This window comes from Dermochelys coriacea, chromosome 7, assembly GCF_009764565.3.
Source record: "Dermochelys coriacea isolate rDerCor1 chromosome 7, rDerCor1.pri.v4, whole genome shotgun sequence".
Lineage (NCBI taxonomy): Eukaryota > Metazoa > Chordata > Testudines > Dermochelyidae > Dermochelys > Dermochelys coriacea.
In genome coordinates, this window is record NC_050074.1 from 32,334,763 (window position 1) to 32,350,765 (window position 16,003).

A 16,003-nucleotide genomic window follows, 5' to 3' on the forward strand; every position below is an offset into this window, starting at 1 on the left:
GATGGCATAATATAGCTCCTTCTCTTGACAAAAAGCATTGTGCTACTAGGACATTATGTGGACACTTCCCCCTTCTCTGGATGGGGTGTAATATGGAGGTTACTGGAACCTTGTTGTGCCCCTGTGGATCCTTGCTGCTTTTGCACAAAAAGTAAGACTGATTCATCTGGGTCTAGAATAGCTCTGAGCAAGAACACACATCCTCCTCAGAAGGGGACAGATAGCATCAATCAGCACAAAGAAAACAGTTGGTTTATTTAAAACCCCTTGTTCAACAACCACTCTTTCAGTTCATTGTCAAAATAGCCCTTGATACAGATGCTGCAGGTGATTTCGTTGACTTGAATAGGTGGTGGTTTCCCAGCGAGCTGAGTGAGGAACTCCTTAACTTCCTCTTCCAGGGCCTGAAGTTAAAGAAACAGAACAAGAATAAAGTCGCAATAAAACTATCAAATAATGACAGCCCAAAAGTTTAGGCATCAAATACTAGGCCAGGCTTTCAGCAGTTAAGAGTTAGTTTGACTGTCTTGATTTAAAGCTGTGTAAGGCATAACACTAAACAGTTCAGAGATGTTATGTTAATTAGGTCTTGTAGGAGCTGCCAGAACAGCAGTGTCAGTGGTCCAGCTAGTCTGGAATTTTGCTTCCTGGGGTGGTAGATGATTTGCTAACAAATATAACTCCCCATTTTCTGCATCCATGCAAGGAGGAAAGTGATCTCTCCTCAAGAAAAAAAGCTTTGCTCCTTATCCTGGACTAGTATATTAGCTTTTTCCTAACTAAAATCACTGTAGTAGCTGTTAACCTGGGGAATATGTAACTCTTACAAAGCTATATTTAGGGCCCTACCAAATTCATGGCCATGAAAAACGTGTGTCAAACCATGAAATCTGATCTTGTGTGCTTTTACCCTGTACTATACAGATTTCATGGGGGGAAGATGAGTGTTTCTCAAATTGGGGGTGCTGACCCAAAAGGTAGTTGCAGGGAGGTCACAAGGTTATTTTAGGGGGTTATGGTATTGCCATCTTTACTTCTATGCTCATACCATATCACCCTTACTTTTGTGCTACTGCTGGCAGCAGCTCTGTCTTCAGAGTTCTGCTCCTGGCCAGCAGCTGCCATTCTCCAGCTGTTCAGCTCTGAAGGCAGTGCTGCCACCAACAGCACAGAAGTAAGAGTAGCAGTACAGCAACCACCCCATACCCCCTCCCCTTCAAGTCAGGACTCCTACAATTACAACACCATGAAATTTCAAATTTAAATAGCTGAAATAAAATTTACTATTTTTAAAATCCTTTGACTGAATTTGACCAAAATGAGCTGTGAATCGATAGGGCCCTAGCTATATTCCTGTGATTGGCTGTGAAACTGACTTCTGCAGGATACATTCAATATACTTTCTCCTACTATTATTAAATTTGCATTCCCTTTTGGGGTAAGGAGAATCACTGAATATGCATTGTTTAAGAAGCTGTATCATCACTGGTAAGCTGTTAGGAATGAGTTGGAATGGCATATACCCAGATATCTCCTTCAATTTTCCTGATGACAGTCATCCTCCTGTTGCCACTGGTGATGTCCTTATAGACTGGAACATTGTGCATGCGGGAACGTCTCACAAAGTAAGGAAGGGCAGGTGGAGTATCTAACCAAAAAAAAAAACCTGATTTCAACTCTAGGCCAGAGTACTCTTTGCTCTGCATGCTCCACTGGTGAGCCCAGATCAGAAAAGTGACCCTGGTGAAGCTCAAGTCATTTCAGTTTGCAACTCTACTCTTCGTACCACAGACTCCCAGTACCATCTTAAAATCCAACTGGGTTATTCCTGGCTAAGCCAGTCACTGATAAAAATGCAATCAGAATTTAGCTGGCTTATGCATAAAGGCAAAACATGCCTGCTCATATGCAGTAGCTTTGCTAAAAAAATCTGACTGGAATAAATTTTAGTGACTTTTCTGATACCAACTGCTTAACAAGGCTTGTGTTTCTCAAGTTTTAGAGACAGCAGGATAAGCCTATTCCAGTCAAAGAGGCAGCATAACCTGCTGGAAGGACTACTACAAGCCTTGATCACTTTTTCTGTACCTTACTCTTAAAGCCACAAATCATTGAAATAAAACATGCAAGCAACAGTGACAGTGGCTCAAATTAAGTTACAGGAAGCGAGGACAAAGTTGGGGCCAGTTTGTGGTGTAGAAGTCAAAAGTACTGCAGGTTAGATGCCTTCTGATCTGAGAAAATGTATCTTTTTGCTCTAGGCTCATATACCCTTTAGGGTTACGCAGCACTACGGGGGGAAATTTTCAAAGAGACAAATGGCACCTAACTCTTTTACTGTATGAAAACTTTCTCAGACTAAAAGTAATAATTTGAGTCATAGGAGTATAGCATTGTGACCAAAACCCACTACTTTAAAATCACATGGAAAAATGTTTTAAGGAGCATACAGGACTTGCCAACATTCAGTGCATTTACTGCAACACAACCCATAATCTGGTGGAAAAAACATAGGCGTGAGACTAGTTCCCTTTCACTTAAGAGCACTGGATGTTCTAAGATTCTCTGGGATCATGGTGACCACTGTTCTAGAGTATCTCCCAGACAACTGCAGTCTCTGGGAGGGTAGCAGGGCTGCTGCTAAGGCTTGCTCCCTGTCTGCCCCATCCCCACACAGCTCCAGGAAACGGCCAATGCAGGCTCCAGGGGCAGGGGAGAGCAGGGGTCTCCCTCTGCATACTACTGCTACCTGCAAGCACTGCCCCCGCAGCTCCTATTGGCGAGGAACAGGGAACTGTGGCCAATGGCAGATGCAGGGGCAGCGCTTGCAGAGCCACATGCCCTTGCTCCCTTCCAGGAGTGGAGTGGGGCAGACAGCCTGCCTTAGCCTCACTGCATTGCCAACCAGGAGCCACCCACGGTAAGTGTCACCCAGCAGGAGGCTGCACCCCAGAGCCAGCACCCCAAACCCTCTCCTGCACCCTGACACACTGCCCCAGCCCTGAAACTCCCTCACAGAGCTTGCATCTCACCCCCTACTGCACCCCAACCCCCTGCTCCAGGCTCAGCCCAGTGCTCCTTCCCACAGTGAACCCCTCAGCCCCAGCCCAGAGTCCACACCCCCTCCTGACCCTTAGCCCTCTACCCCAGCCCAGTGAAAGTGAGTGAGGTTGGAAAAGAGCAAGCAATGGAGACGGGGGGATAGAGTGAGTGGGGCAGGTCTTGGGGGCGGGGTTGATGCTGGGTTGCCCTTAAATTCAAAAAAGTGACCTTGAGCATAAAAAGGTTGGAGACCACTGCTCTAGCTCAAGCCAAAGCTGGTCTTCCTCACAACAGTACCATTTTGGACTCATTTTATTGGTAGGAGGAGCTAGTCAATGCAGAACTGGGATACAGGCACAGCATACTAAATTAGCACTCAACAACAAAAACAGTGAGGAGGGCAGTGGCACCTTAAAGATTAACAGATTTATTTGGGCATAAGCTTTCATGGGTAAAAAACCCACTTCAGATGCATGCAGTGAAAATTACAGATACAGGCATAAATATATATTGGTATATGAAAGCAGTTACCTTACATGTGGAGAACTTCCCTTCTCTTCATGTGCCAATATATTTTGCCTGTATCTGTAATTTTCACTCCATGCATCTGAAGAAGTGGGTTTTTTACCCACAAAAGCTTATGCCCAAATAAATCTGTTTTTGTGGATACAGACTAACATGGCTACCCCCTGATACTTTTTTCAGAGTACCAGCCGTGTTAGTCTGTATTCACAAAAAGAAAAGGAGTACTTGTGGCACCTTAGAGACTAACAAATTTATTGGAGCATAAACTTTCGTGAGCTACAGCTCACGAAAGCTTATGCTCAAATAAATTTGTTAGTCTCTAAGGTGCCACAAGTACTCCTTTTCTTTTTACTGTAAGGAGAGTAATCACTTAAGATGAGCCATCACCAGCGGGGGGAGGGGGGGGAGGGGGAGGAAAACCTTTCATGGTGACAAGCAAGGTGAGCCATTTCCAACAGTTAACAAGAACGTCTGAGGAACAGCGGGGGGTGGGGTGGGGGAAATAACATGGGGAAATAGTTTTACTTTGTGTAATGACTCATCCACTCCCAGTCTCTATTCAAGCCTAAATTAATTGTATCCAGTTTGCAAATTAATTCCAATTCAGCAGTCTCTTGCTGGAGTCTGTTTTTACTTGGCACTCAACAACAGTTGCTACAAGTAGGCTTGGCAGAATTTGATTATATTTTTTTTGTTTGTTTTTGATAGATAATATCAATGTTTTAAGCAGCTTTTTCAATTTAAATTTCCAGTTGTGCAAAATCATGGATTTGAAGCATTTTATTGATTTAAATGTTCACAGTTGTGGGAAATTAAAGACGTATTGAAATTCAAAGTTAAAGCTTTATAACCATTAAAATACAAACTCATCACATATCAAAATATACAAAGTAAATATCCTTAAACCAAATTAAGTTCTCAAGCAGTATTTTATGTCGACTATCTGTAAATGTCAATTATCAAATAGCAATATTTCAGTCGTTTGGGTGCATGCAGTGAAAGTGACTTTTACTGAGCAATGGAATCCTTCCAAGCCTAGCGCCAGGACGGGTGCCCTATACTGTTACCTGATGGCGCTCTCCAGCCAGACGGGGTGGGGTACTGGGCGTGTTTGGGGGGAGCAGGAATTCTGGTGGGTGGAATGAGTCTCTCCACAAATTTATATTCTTCAGTGGATTCCACAATCCCGGGATAATGGGGGTGGTGGGTCTCAGGTTTGTCCCGGGACTGATTCTGAAATGCAAGGGGGGAGGGTAAATAACCGTCAGGCGCTGTTCTTGTGCTATCCCGCCTGCAGCAGCCATGGGCTGCCTGTCCCGCCCCACGGCGGGCGCCGTTTCAGTGGGGCCGGGGAGCCACCCTCTAGCCGCGTAGCGCTGGGAGGGGGGTCCGGGCTGCAGGCGGTAAGGACGAACCGGCCACCTGAGCCCCCCTCCGCGGTACCTGCCGGGGAGTCACCTGCAGCAGCCGCCGGGCCCCCGCGCCCCACACGCTACCCGGCCGCCTCCTCAGCCCCGCTAGGGCTACAGCCGCCGCCATTTTGCTGCCGCCGCGTCCGGCGGGGAGGGGGAGGGTTTGTGACGTCAAAATAGGACGCCTCCGCAGGCGACGGTCGATCGCGTATGACGTGCCGCTCTACGCACCGCGCGCGTCTCCCTGTACGTATATCAGCGTGCGCGCCCCCAGGCAACTCCTTTCTCTTTCTAGCTCCATTTTGTACGGTGGCGGCGTCTCGTGGTGAGTGAGGCCCCAGTGTCCTGCCCGCCTGAGAGCGCGGCCTGGGGCGCTCCGCGGGGCTGGATCGGGGGGGGGGGCCGCCGGCGGGAGCGTTGGTTTGGTGAGATGGGCGAGGAGAGGGACGGCTGGGGCTGGGGCTGGGGCTGGGGCTGGGGGGGTGTTGCGGGGCGGGGGTTCGGGACGGGACACGAAGCAGCCCTCGCCTCACCCGTCCCCCGGGGACTCGTGGTGCGGGGGCGGCTGGCCGCTGTGGTGCGGGAAGGCAGGAAGCCCCTTGGGTGAGTGAAGGGAGGAGGCTTCCCCGCCTCCTTCTCCAGTGGGCCAGGCGCCTCGCTGGCCTGGTCTGGAACAGGAGGCCCAACGAGGAAAGGGCAGATGGGTCCGACAGGCAAACGGTGAGAGGGACTGGGGCTGACTCACGTCCTGGCTTGTGACTGGTGAGGAGATCCCTGGCTGGCGCTGGTGATTGGGAAGTGGCTTCCCATTCTGCATCTCTAGCTAAAGCTGGCTAGCTTAGCTGGGCACTGTTAATCCTCATTCCGCTAGTGAACCGCTCCTGGCTTCTATCCCCAGCTGTGGAGGAAAGTGGAGTCAGTGGGTGTCAGAGCAGGGGAGGGCTGGGCGTCAGAACTCCTGGGTTCTGTTTCGGGGCATACTAAGGATGCTGCTATTAAGCGTATCCAAACTTCCACATGTTAGACAACCCTTCAAACTAATCCAGGCCCAGCAGGTGGCATTAACTTTTAACCAGTGCGTCTGTTGCCGGGGTGGCAGCAAAGTCCATCTGGGGAGGAGCATCAGTAAAGTTTCCTTGTTTATGCCCTAGCAGATCTGCTACCTGAAACCTCTGCCATTGTTGGGAAGGTGCAGAGACTGACTTTGGCTAGACTGTGTTTGATCTGGGACAGTCGGAGCAGAATTCCAGGGCCTTTGGAGATTCCTGCCTTTGCCAGGATTTGTGTATCCTGATTGCATTGTGTAGGTAATGATTTATTGCAGTAGGCTCAGTCACTTAACTCGTGTTTCGATATAGGATTCACAGCTAGAGAAGGAGGCTGGAAGTTAGGTCTTCTGAGTTCTTTCACTTGCTCTTGTGTTTAAGCAAGTGACAGGATTTATGGGTTCTCTTTCTGGGTTTGTCACTGGCTCTGGAAGGGTGGGTGGAGGGAGCAGGGTCTAGTTTTTACAATAAGGGTGCTGGTAGTCAAGACTCCTGGGTTCTATTCCTAGGTGCTTCACTGGCTCATGATGTCTGCTTGTTTTCTGTTTGGGTTTTATCTGTAGAGCTCCCAGTAGGTTACTGGGTAGCTGCAGTGAAATCTGACAAGGAAGCTGCTTGTCTCTCTCAGCCTGTCTAATGCATTGTAGCCACAGAATGCGACACCTAATGTCTTTAGCCTGCTGTGGGAATGGCCTGATGTCGGGTAACTTGCCCTAACTCTTCTTGTTCTGTCCACTCAGCATAGCTGGAACCATGCAGCTGTTCATCCGTGCTCAGAACCTTCACACCCTTGAGGTGTCTGGACAGGAAACAGTAGCTCACATTAAGGTAAGGATTTGCTAGCCACATACTTTCTCTGTGTCCCACCCCATGCCACCCTAAACACGTCTGTCAGGCTTTTCAGTGCATCCTTCAGCTGATTGCTCCTGCCCGAGGGGAAGGGCAGGAGCAGAATTGCTGCCGATCTCTCATCATAAATGTTGGCAAAGAAGGGCACTGCATGTCTCTTTCCTCCGCTTGATCTGTGTTGAAGGCAGCCTTATGAGAGAATTCTAAGGACATGGCTGCCCAAAGCTGGAACACATCAGGCTTTGATCTTGACATTATATGTTGTGCATGTGCTTCCAAGTCCAGAACTTGGATGGAAGACCTTCGCAGAAAGCCACAGTGCTCTGGAGTTGAGTCAGTAAGGGGCATTCTGCTGATTCCAGTGTGCCAGCATGGTATTGGAAGGAGCTGTGCTGCAGGGGGTGGGGTGGGATTGAGCTCAGGAGGGTTGCTCTTGCCTCTGAGTCAATACTGGACTCAACCAGTACTACCTAGTGTCTGCTCCTTCAGAAGAAATATTAAACGTTCCTGATTGCTTATCACTAAAATACCCCTGGCACTTTCTGTGACACCAAATTGTAATTGGGGTAATTGCATTTGGCCTTTCAGTGAATGAAGGGCTGTTAGTTTCACCCTATAACTCAATGGTACCACTCCCCACTGCCACTCTAAATTTGGTGAGGCTTTTCTATAGCTCTTGTCTGTGTCCTAGTGCATGGATTCCTTTCCCTCCATGGCATTTGCCCCATTCATATCCCCAGAGACTGTTGGAATGCATCATCTCTTTCCCTGCAAAGCCAGTCTCTACATATCCAACTTTCCTCCTGAATCAGTTCTTCTCACTCCTGATCTGTGTCAGTGGGATCTGAACTCCTTCCGACCACTCAACCTCTTTAGCATTGTGCTGCCCAGAAAGAAACTCTTTGATCTGGGATACTGTGTCCCTTGGATAGCACACCTCTACTTCATGTTATGGGGAAGATTACAGTGATGCCTGCTGACTTGAGGAAGGTGCTTGATTAGCTTTGCTCTCCTGGCCTTACCAGCTGACTGTACCCCTCTGTACCTTGTGTCTCCTATCAGGCTCATATTGAGTCCCTGGAGGGCATCGCACCTGAGGATCAGGTGGTTCTCTTGGGTGGAACTCCCTTGGAGGATGAATCTCTCATTGGGCAATGTGGCATCAGCGAGTTTACCACCCTGGAGGTGGCTGCTCGCATGCTGGGTGGTAAGTATTAAAAGGTTCTGGGAGAGGTGGACTAGATTCGGTTCCCAGATAAAGCTCCCGGACAGGTGGAAGAGGCATGCAAAAGAGATCCATCCCACTGTGCTCTTTAGCTGGTTTCAAGAGTGGATGGCCAAGCTGTTAACTCCACCAGCTACAGCAGGGTCTTGCTAGACTAAGACCACTGTAGCCACTGGGGCTCTGAATGGTGCACGAGATGCCAGAGGACCTGGAGGATGCCTGTGTAAAACAAGCTTGCTGGGTCTCAGCCCAGTGTACAGGGATTCACATCAGACAGCACTGAGAGGCCCCTCGTATTCAGTCTGTGGCCCCCAGAGTGAATAGAACATACTGAACTCCCCTCCAGTCCAGGACTGAGACCTATTGGGGTTGGGTTGGTTGTGGGAACCTTGTCAGTCCTTTGAGGTACATTTATATTGTGATTTAAAAAAAAAAAAACAAAAACCACACACCCTCCCAAACAATACCCACAGCACAGTCTGAGCATTGATCAGCTGACTCAGGCTGTGGGGCTAAAAATAGCAGTGTAGATGTTCTGGCTAGAGCCTGGGCTCTGAGACTCCCTATTCACATGATCTCAGAGCCTAAGCTCCAGCCTGAGCTTGAAAGTCTACACTGCAGTTCTGTAGCCCTGTGAGAATAAGTCAGCTGATCTGGGCCAGCCATGGTCCTAGTCTGTTATTGTAGACATACCCTTAGAGGCCCCCAGTCACCCATGTCTCTTTTACAAAGGAGGTTCAGGAGCCAGTTACCAGGGCACTGGTGACACATGGGTTAACTTAAAGGACTGGTGAATAAAATGCAAGCCCTGGAATGACAAAGTTGAGATGAATCTGGCCACCAGGGCAACTGTCCCAGCCACACTGTACATATTGGCCAGTGTCCTGTGGCACTGAGTGCAGCTTTCCTGATTTTTCTCTCCCCAGGTAAGGTCCATGGCTCCCTGGCTCGTGCTGGGAAGGTGAGAGGCCAGACTCCCAAGGTAAGTGATTCTTTTGGTGCATTGATGTAACCTCACCAAGGGGTGGTGGAGGGGGGGGGCTGTTTCACTTGCTGCAGACTTTGAGGGTTTGTTGCACTCTTTTCAGTAAACACTTTGAGACCACCACAGCCTAGTGGTTCACACAGTGGGGCTAGGAGTCCTAGGTCTAGAATGGGAGCTCCCCCTCTTGGCATGTTGCTAAGCTAACTGTGCTCTCTCCCTCAAAGGTTGCCAAGCAAGAGAAGAAGAAGAAGAAGACTGGCCGTGCCAAGAGACGCATGCAGTACAACCGGCGTTTTGTCAATATTGTGCCAGGCTTCGGCAAGAAGAAGGGCCCCAATGCTAACTCCTAAATGACACACCTCACCCAATAAAGCAGATGTCACCCGAGCGTGCTATTTTGTGGCTGCTTTCATTCTCAGGGTCTGGGGAGGGGGCAGGCATTCTCTTCTCCCTCCCCTTGCATGTGAGCTGGTTTTGTTCAAGATGCCCTTGAGTCCCAGCCACTCTCAACCACTCCTGCCTGCCTGTGCTTCAGATTCCTCTGGGGCACTTCAAGGGAGGGAACCACCTGTGAGAGACTGAGAAAGAGAGATTGGGAAGGAGCTAGGACAACTGGGGATGACCATAGGTTGCCCTACCTTTGGTCTTCACTCTGAGTTTACATACTGCTGCATGTTCACTGAAGCCTCTGTGCATTCCATGCCCTGTAGGCAACCTTCATTACTGGCACTCTGAGCAGGAAGGGGAACGAGTACTGGTTTTTTCTCTCTCTGGGCTGAATTCTGAACACACCCTCAACAACAGTGCAGATGCTCTTCCTCCCAGAATAAGTCTCTCTGGGGCTTCTCATTTTGGTGCCCAAAATCTAGTGGGGGGGGGGGGGAAAGAAACCCTTCCGGAAGCTGTAGCTACAATGAGTAGGCAACTTTTTATCCTCTGCTTAAACGGATTAGTAGAAACAAAGAACAAAAAGATTGATTTTGTACTGTGAGCTGTGCACTAGCTCTGTCTTTTTCTCCACTTCATTTACACTAAAGAGTGGAAGATATGAGCAGGGCTCTTGTGCTGATCACTTCAGCTAGCTCAAGTCTGTGTGCTTCTGTGCACCAGTTTCTCCATCTGTAATATAGAGATGATACTTCCAAGGCAGTTAGGGCTTAATGTGTCAGTATGTGAGAAGTGCTGAGACAGAAGGGCCAAGTGTTATTCCACCTGCCTTTTCAGTGATGATGCAGAGAGGCCGTGCTGCTGCTTTGTTATTACTGCACCTTTGAGGGTGTATTGCTGGATCTAATTCTGGAAAGAAGGAAATGTGCAGACTTTCATGGGATTCTATTCTGCAAGAACCGAATGCAATTTTGCTGCAGCTGTCTCTGAGGTGGAGCGGGCTCATATTTTCCCCCCTGGCAGCTGTAGTAGTGATACGAGTGGGTGACTAAGGCGGTGATTATTCAGATAGAGGTGCCAGCCTTATAAGGGCAGGGGCGGCCATAATGCCGCAGACTGTCATACCCTGAAAAAGCATGGCTTCAGAGTAGCAGCCGTGTTAGTCTGTATTCGCAAAAAGAAAAGGAGGACTTGTGGCACCCTAGAGACTACCAAATTTATTAGCGCATAAGCTTTCGTGAGCTACAGCTCATTTCACCTGATGCATCCGATGAAGCGAACTGTAGCTCACGAAAGCTTATGCGCTAATAAATTTGGTAGTCTCTAGGGTGCCACAAGTCCTCCTTTTCTTTTTCCTGAAAAAGCAGGACTCTGCGCCGTGGTCGCCGGAAATAGCCGAACGGGTGGGGAGTTCCGAAGCTGAGGCGACACGCCCGAGCGTCCCCGAATCTAGGGCGGCATTATTCGCAGTTGTACGAGCGCTTCCGACCCGAAGACAGAAAGAGCCGAACCACGCAGCGGCGGTTGCGAACCCCCTCGAGCGCGTCCGAAGTGAAGGCGGAAAGGCCCGAGCGGTGGCGGAAAGGCCCGAGCGCTGCCAAGATGGAGGCGGCCGAGCCCTGCGGCCTGTGCCTGCGGGAGCGGGCCCCCTACACGTGCCCCCGCTGTAACATGCGTTTCTGTTCGGTGTCCTGTTACCGGGGCCACGGGGCCTGCGCCGAGGCTTTCCACCGCCAGCAGCTGCTGCTCCGGCTCCAGGGCCAGCGGGGGGACCCGGCCTCCCGAACCCGCCTGAAAGAAGCCCTGCTCCGGCTGCGGGAGCTACGCGAGCTCGGGGACGCGGAGCCCCAGCTAGGCCGCGACCCTGAGGACCAGGACGACGGTCTGTGGGAGCGGCTCAGTCCGGCCGAAAAGGCCGCCTTTCAGCGCCTGCTGAGCAGCGGGGAGATTGGAGCCTTCCTGCCCCCGTGGAGGCCCTGGTGGCGGGGATGGGGCCGGGGGCTGGTACAGGAGCTGGGCGGTGCTGAGGGTGCCCAGGAGGCTGGGGATACCCAACCCCCTGCTGGCACCCAGAAGCCAGAGAAGAAGACCCCAGGCTCAGCACCCAGCCACCAGCCACCAGTACCCCAAGGTGCTTACCCCCCCATGGGCACCCGGCAGTCAGAGGAGATCTCAAGTATGGCACCCACCCAGCAGCCTGAAGAAATGCCAAGCCCAGTTCCTGCTGTGCCTGCATCCATTCCACCACTGAGCTCCCTGACCTGCAGTCCAGCCTCACCCCTGGTGTGTTTCCAGCTGGCTAATGTCCTCTATGCCTATGTCTTCGCCCTCACCCTCTACAATGGGGACTTGAGTGAAGATGAGCTGCTGCCTGAGTTCTCTGACATGGTCCTGGATGTCGCTGGGGCATTGGGTGCCAGGCAGGTCTTCCACTCCACAGCAGAGGCGCTGCAGGCTGCCCTCCAGGCAGTGACAGCCAGCCGGTACCCTGAGGGCCCCCTGGGGAATGCAGGTGCTATGATGGCAGTGGCCCAGATCCTGATGGGGGAGAATCAAGCCATGCAGAAAGGCTACAGCCTGGCGGCCCTCTCCCATCTTGTCAGGCTGTTGGGCAAGGCCAAGAAACTGGTGCCAACAGAGGAGCGGCCCAGGGTGTATGGCGCCAAGAAGAAATGTGAATTTCTGCTCTCCTGGGTCAATGAGAACCAGGAATCTTTGACTGTCCTGGCCCTAGAGGTGCAAAGGGAATATAAAACCCATTTGGAGGCAGTCAAAGAAGTGGATGTAGTTACCAAAGAACTGCAGAAGATGTGGGGTGGGAAACTTCCCCCTGCAAATAAGCCATTGATCGAGGAGTTGGACTGATGGCTGGAACTTAGTCACCCCTAAAACCATCCACACTTAAAACGTTGGGGGATTTGAGTGGAATTGGACCGATTTAGAGACTGGATTATTTTTTTTTAAGTGGGAAAAACTTAATGAACCCTCTCTTGGTTGAATAGCTATTTTAGATAAATCCACCACACTGAGTCTTGGCACAAATGTTGATCTGGTTTCTAGGGAGTTGACCTGTTGCAATAAAAAGAGGAAAGCAGCTGGTTGTGTGCATTCCTGTTTTCCATTCAGCAGGACCCTTGGTGTGTTCCATGCTTTGGCTGTTACTTTATTGGTTTCAAAGTTGGTGCGTTTCCCACTGGTGCTGCAGAAACCTCTAGCTGGTCACAGAGTCTCATACTATGTGTTTTGTATCCCACCAAGTACAGATTTTTGCAGAAATCATCAATAAAAGGACAGCTAGACACTACCATAGCTAGAGTTGCTGTAAACTAGAAAACTAGCATTGCAAGGACAAACATACTCTGCATCCTTACATCAGTGCTGACAGCTGTTATAAACCACTCAAATTAACAGCAATAACAGACCATGAAAAGTCCTTTCTTTCCTGTGCATTACATGGGAGATGTGTTCCCCCAAGTCCTACTCTGCATCATTAGACTAGAGCTTCAGCTGAAATAAGTAAAAAGACAGCTCCTGTTGAGAGAGAGGCCGGACCCATTCACAGCTCAGGAGAGAGTGAGAGACAGTGGCAGGAAAGAGAGTGAATGAGTATCAGGTATTTTTAAGATCTGATATTTTAATGTATGTAGTCTTATCTAGTTAATATTTATTTAGCTCTCTAAGCTATTGTAACTGATCATTGTGGCAGGAATGTAAGAATTGCTGGCCTGGATGAGACTCATAGTCCATCTAGTTCAGTATCCTATCTGTGACACTGCCCCAGATGCTTCAGAGGAAAGTGTAATCTGCTCTTGCTGCTCTGTAAGAGTTAGACTGGCTTTAAAACCTGAATAGCGAGGTTTAATAATCCTTTCGTAATGTTGTTTTGAATTATGATAACTGGATATTCTTGATATTAATATAAATAGTTTATTCCTTTTTTAATCTTGCTGAATTCTTCACCTCAATGACTTCCTGTGAGAGTGACTTCCACAGTCTAACAATATGTTGTCTGCAAAAGTTGTGTGTCATTTTATCAATGACACAAAATGCACAGCATAGGACTTTGATTAAAGGTTTGCAGGATTGTTGGAAAATAGGCCCATTTCCAAACTGCCCTAGGGTGTCACAGGTGAATTTCATGTGTCTCAAGGAGAGGGGTGTTGTCCCCTAAATATTTTTGGAAAGCTATTGGTGTCCCTAAGTCCCATTGGCTTGGTGTGATTAGTTAGAACTCTAACACGTTAGTCTTACACTCTGTCCTGTGGGGCTGGTGATGGGTGGCAGGCTTCATAGAATGATACCCTAAGGTTTTGGTGTCAGAGAGGTTGAATTTGTAGCCCTTCAGGGCATGCTGCATAGCCTGTCTGTTCTTTTGCTTGGGGCTGAGAGCCAGCTATGGAGTGAGAATCATTGGGCATTTTATTTGCAGTGGGTTGGTTGAGGAAGGGAGAATCAATGGGGAAAGGAGAAGTTATGGAAGGTCTGGGGCTTAATCCAATAGAATATGTATGAATTTAAAATAATGCCTAGCTCTTATAATGGTATCCAACTGACCGCAACCCACCTCCTACCACAAATTCCTTTACCCAGCCAAAGAAGCGTTATGGTGTAAACTTGGAACTAGCATTAACCTATCCTGGGTGAAGTGTGGCCCTGTGATCTGAGAACTCCATTTGGGCACTAGCTTATGACTCAGGAGACCTGGGTTTAACTCTCTGCTCTGACACAGACTTCCTATGTGACCTTGGGAAAGCCACTTAGCCTTTCTGTGCCTCAGTTTCTTCATCAGCACAATAGAGATAATAGCACTGCCCTACCACATTGAGATGTTATGAGAATAAATACATTAAAAGGTTGTAAGGTCCTTGGATACTACTGTGATTGGGGCCATATCAGTATCCAAGTTTACATCTATGCTTTTATAAAAGATCTGTGGCACAGCTGCAGCTGGCCAGGTCCCCTGACATGGGGTGGGGCTGTGGAGCTATAAAATTGCAATGCAGATGTTCAGGCTGGGGCTGGACTCTGAGACTCTCCCTGCTCACTGGGATCTCAGTTCCCTGGGCTCCAGCCCAAGAATCTACACTGCAATTTTATTGCCCTGCAGAATAAGCCCCCCCCCCCCCCCCCGAATCTGAGTCAGCTGACCTAAGACACTGTGCCATGTTGTTTTTTTAATCAAAGCGTAGATGTACCTTAGGATACACGGAGGGAAATGAGTTACTGAAGGTCATCCAGCAGGCCAGCGGCAGAACTGGGAATAGAATCCCAGTCTGCTGAGTCCCAGTGCTCTATCCTCTAAGCCACATGGCCATAAACATCTAATCCTTGGCTGTGGGCCTTCAGGGAATCAGAACAACATGTTCCACGCAGACACCATTCTGTATGAGTCTGCAGGGTTTTCCTGACTGCTGCTGACCCTTCCTTGGCTTCAGAGCCTGCGGCCTTTCTGAATGTCCCATACCCCACAAGCACTTTGTACAGTTGAGACTACACTGTAGATGTGCCCTTTTATGTTGGTACACGATTGAGCCCTGTGGGCCTGTCATGGACCTAAGCCTAAAGGGACCTTGTAATTATCCAGTTTGATTTTTCCCCATCCCCCACAGACAGGCTGTAGAATTTTCCCCAGAAGCTGGATTAAAGCATGTGTTTTAGAAAGAGATCTAGTTTTGCTTTAAAGACTCCAGGTGGTGGCCAACCCACCCTCCCATGGTGAGCTGTTCCAGGGTTTACTCACCCTCCCTGCTAGGAAATTGCTTTATTTCAAGATTACATTTGTCTAACTTCACCTTCCAGCCATTGGATCTTGCTCTGCCTTCCTCTGCTAGAATGAAAAGCCCCATCTTTCAGATATTCAAACAGCCCCAGGTGCAGAAAAGAGCTCCAATGAGGGGAGTAGAGAGGCAACCTTATGAGAGGAGACTGAAAGAGTAGGGTTTGTTTAGCGTGGCCATTAAAGGGTGAGAGGAGATCTAATCGTGCTCTATAAATGCACAAAGAGGGTAAATCATGGGAGGGAGAAGAGCTATTGAAGCTAAAGGACAATGTCGGCACAAGAACAAGTAGGGATAAAGTGTCCAGAAATCACCTGAGGCTGGAAATGAGAAGATTTCTACCCATCAGGGGAGGGAAGTTCTAGAGCAGACTCCCCCTAAAAGGAGTGGTGCCTGTTTGCTAGAATCATATCATAGACTTTAAGGTTGGAAGGGACCATTATGATAGTCTAGTTTGACCTCCTGAACAACGCAGGCCACAAAATCTCACCCTCCCACTCCTGTAACAAACCTCTAACCTATGTCTGAGCTATTGAAGTCCTCAAATCGTGGTTGAAAGACTTTGAGGTGCAGAGAATCCTTCAGCAAGTGACCCGTGCCCCACACTTCACAGGAAGGCAAAAAACCCCCTGGGCCTCTGCCAATCTGCCCTGGAGGAAAATTCTTTCTGACCCCAAATATGGCAATTAGCTAAACCCTGAGAATGTAGATAAGACTCCCCAGCCAAACACCCGGGAAAGAATTCTTTGTAGTAA

General features: G+C 49.1%; 3 protein-coding genes across 8 annotated transcripts; 2 read left to right on the top strand and 1 right to left on the bottom strand.

The window, feature by feature from the left end:
- Window positions 1–246: 246 nt before the first annotated feature.
- On the bottom strand, window positions 247–5,168 carry MRPL49 (mitochondrial ribosomal protein L49). Of its 2 annotated transcripts, none has more exons than XM_038411183.2 (4): window positions 5,026–5,168; window positions 4,635–4,800; window positions 1,524–1,648; window positions 247–404 (listed from the first exon to the last, which is right to left on the bottom strand). In XM_038411183.2, the coding sequence occupies exons 1-4, from the start codon at window positions 5,104–5,106 to the stop codon at window positions 258–260; spliced, it is 519 nt and encodes a 172-aa protein (XP_038267111.1). In that variant the 5' UTR covers window positions 5,107–5,168; the 3' UTR covers window positions 247–257. The 2 variants fall into 2 exon arrangements, with proteins under 2 accessions (XP_038267111.1, XP_038267110.1); XM_038411182.2 differs by having other exon boundaries at window positions 5,011–5,161.
- A 4-nt stretch (window positions 5,169–5,172) lies between these two features.
- On the top strand, window positions 5,173–9,469 carry FAU (FAU ubiquitin like and ribosomal protein S30 fusion). Of its 5 annotated transcripts, none has more exons than XM_038411186.2 (6): window positions 5,222–5,304; window positions 6,134–6,286; window positions 6,766–6,853; window positions 7,937–8,081; window positions 9,026–9,081; window positions 9,309–9,469. In XM_038411186.2, the coding sequence occupies exons 3-6, from the start codon at window positions 6,779–6,781 to the stop codon at window positions 9,432–9,434; spliced, it is 402 nt and encodes a 133-aa protein (XP_038267114.1). In that variant the 5' UTR covers window positions 5,222–5,304; window positions 6,134–6,286; window positions 6,766–6,778; the 3' UTR covers window positions 9,435–9,469. The 5 variants fall into 5 exon arrangements, with proteins under 5 accessions (XP_038267115.1, XP_038267114.1, XP_038267112.1 ...); XM_038411184.2 differs by having other exon boundaries at window positions 6,134–6,282; XM_038411187.2 differs by lacking the exon at window positions 6,134–6,286 and having other exon boundaries at window positions 5,173–5,304.
- A 1,361-nt stretch (window positions 9,470–10,830) lies between these two features.
- On the top strand, window positions 10,831–12,570 carry ZNHIT2 (zinc finger HIT-type containing 2). The gene has a single exon (XM_038409045.2). It carries the CDS (start codon window positions 11,074–11,076, stop codon window positions 12,334–12,336), a length of 1,263 nt encoding a protein of 420 aa, XP_038264973.2. The 5' UTR covers window positions 10,831–11,073; the 3' UTR covers window positions 12,337–12,570.
- Window positions 12,571–16,003: the final 3,433 nt, after the last annotated feature.

Coding starts and splice junctions, on each gene's coding strand:
- MRPL49 (XM_038411182.2), bottom strand. CDS start 5,106: ATGGCGGCGGCTGTAGCCCTAGCGGGGCTGAGGAGGCGGCCGGGTAGC. Junction 4,801..5,010: donor TGCAGGTGACTCCCCGGCAG/GTACCGCGGAGG, acceptor CTTGCATTTCAG/AATCAGTCCCGGGACAAACC. Junction 405..1,523: donor AAATTGAAGGAGATATCTGG/GTATATGCCATT, acceptor CTTTAACTTCAG/GCCCTGGAAGAGGAAGTTAA.
- FAU (XM_038411187.2), top strand. CDS start 6,779: ATGCAGCTGTTCATCCGTGCTCAGAACCTTCACACCCTTGAGGTGTCT. Junction 6,854..7,936: donor AAACAGTAGCTCACATTAAG/GTAAGGATTTGC, acceptor GTCTCCTATCAG/GCTCATATTGAGTCCCTGGA. Junction 9,082..9,308: donor TGAGAGGCCAGACTCCCAAG/GTAAGTGATTCT, acceptor TCTCCCTCAAAG/GTTGCCAAGCAAGAGAAGAA.
- ZNHIT2 (XM_038409045.2), top strand. CDS start 11,074: ATGGAGGCGGCCGAGCCCTGCGGCCTGTGCCTGCGGGAGCGGGCCCCC.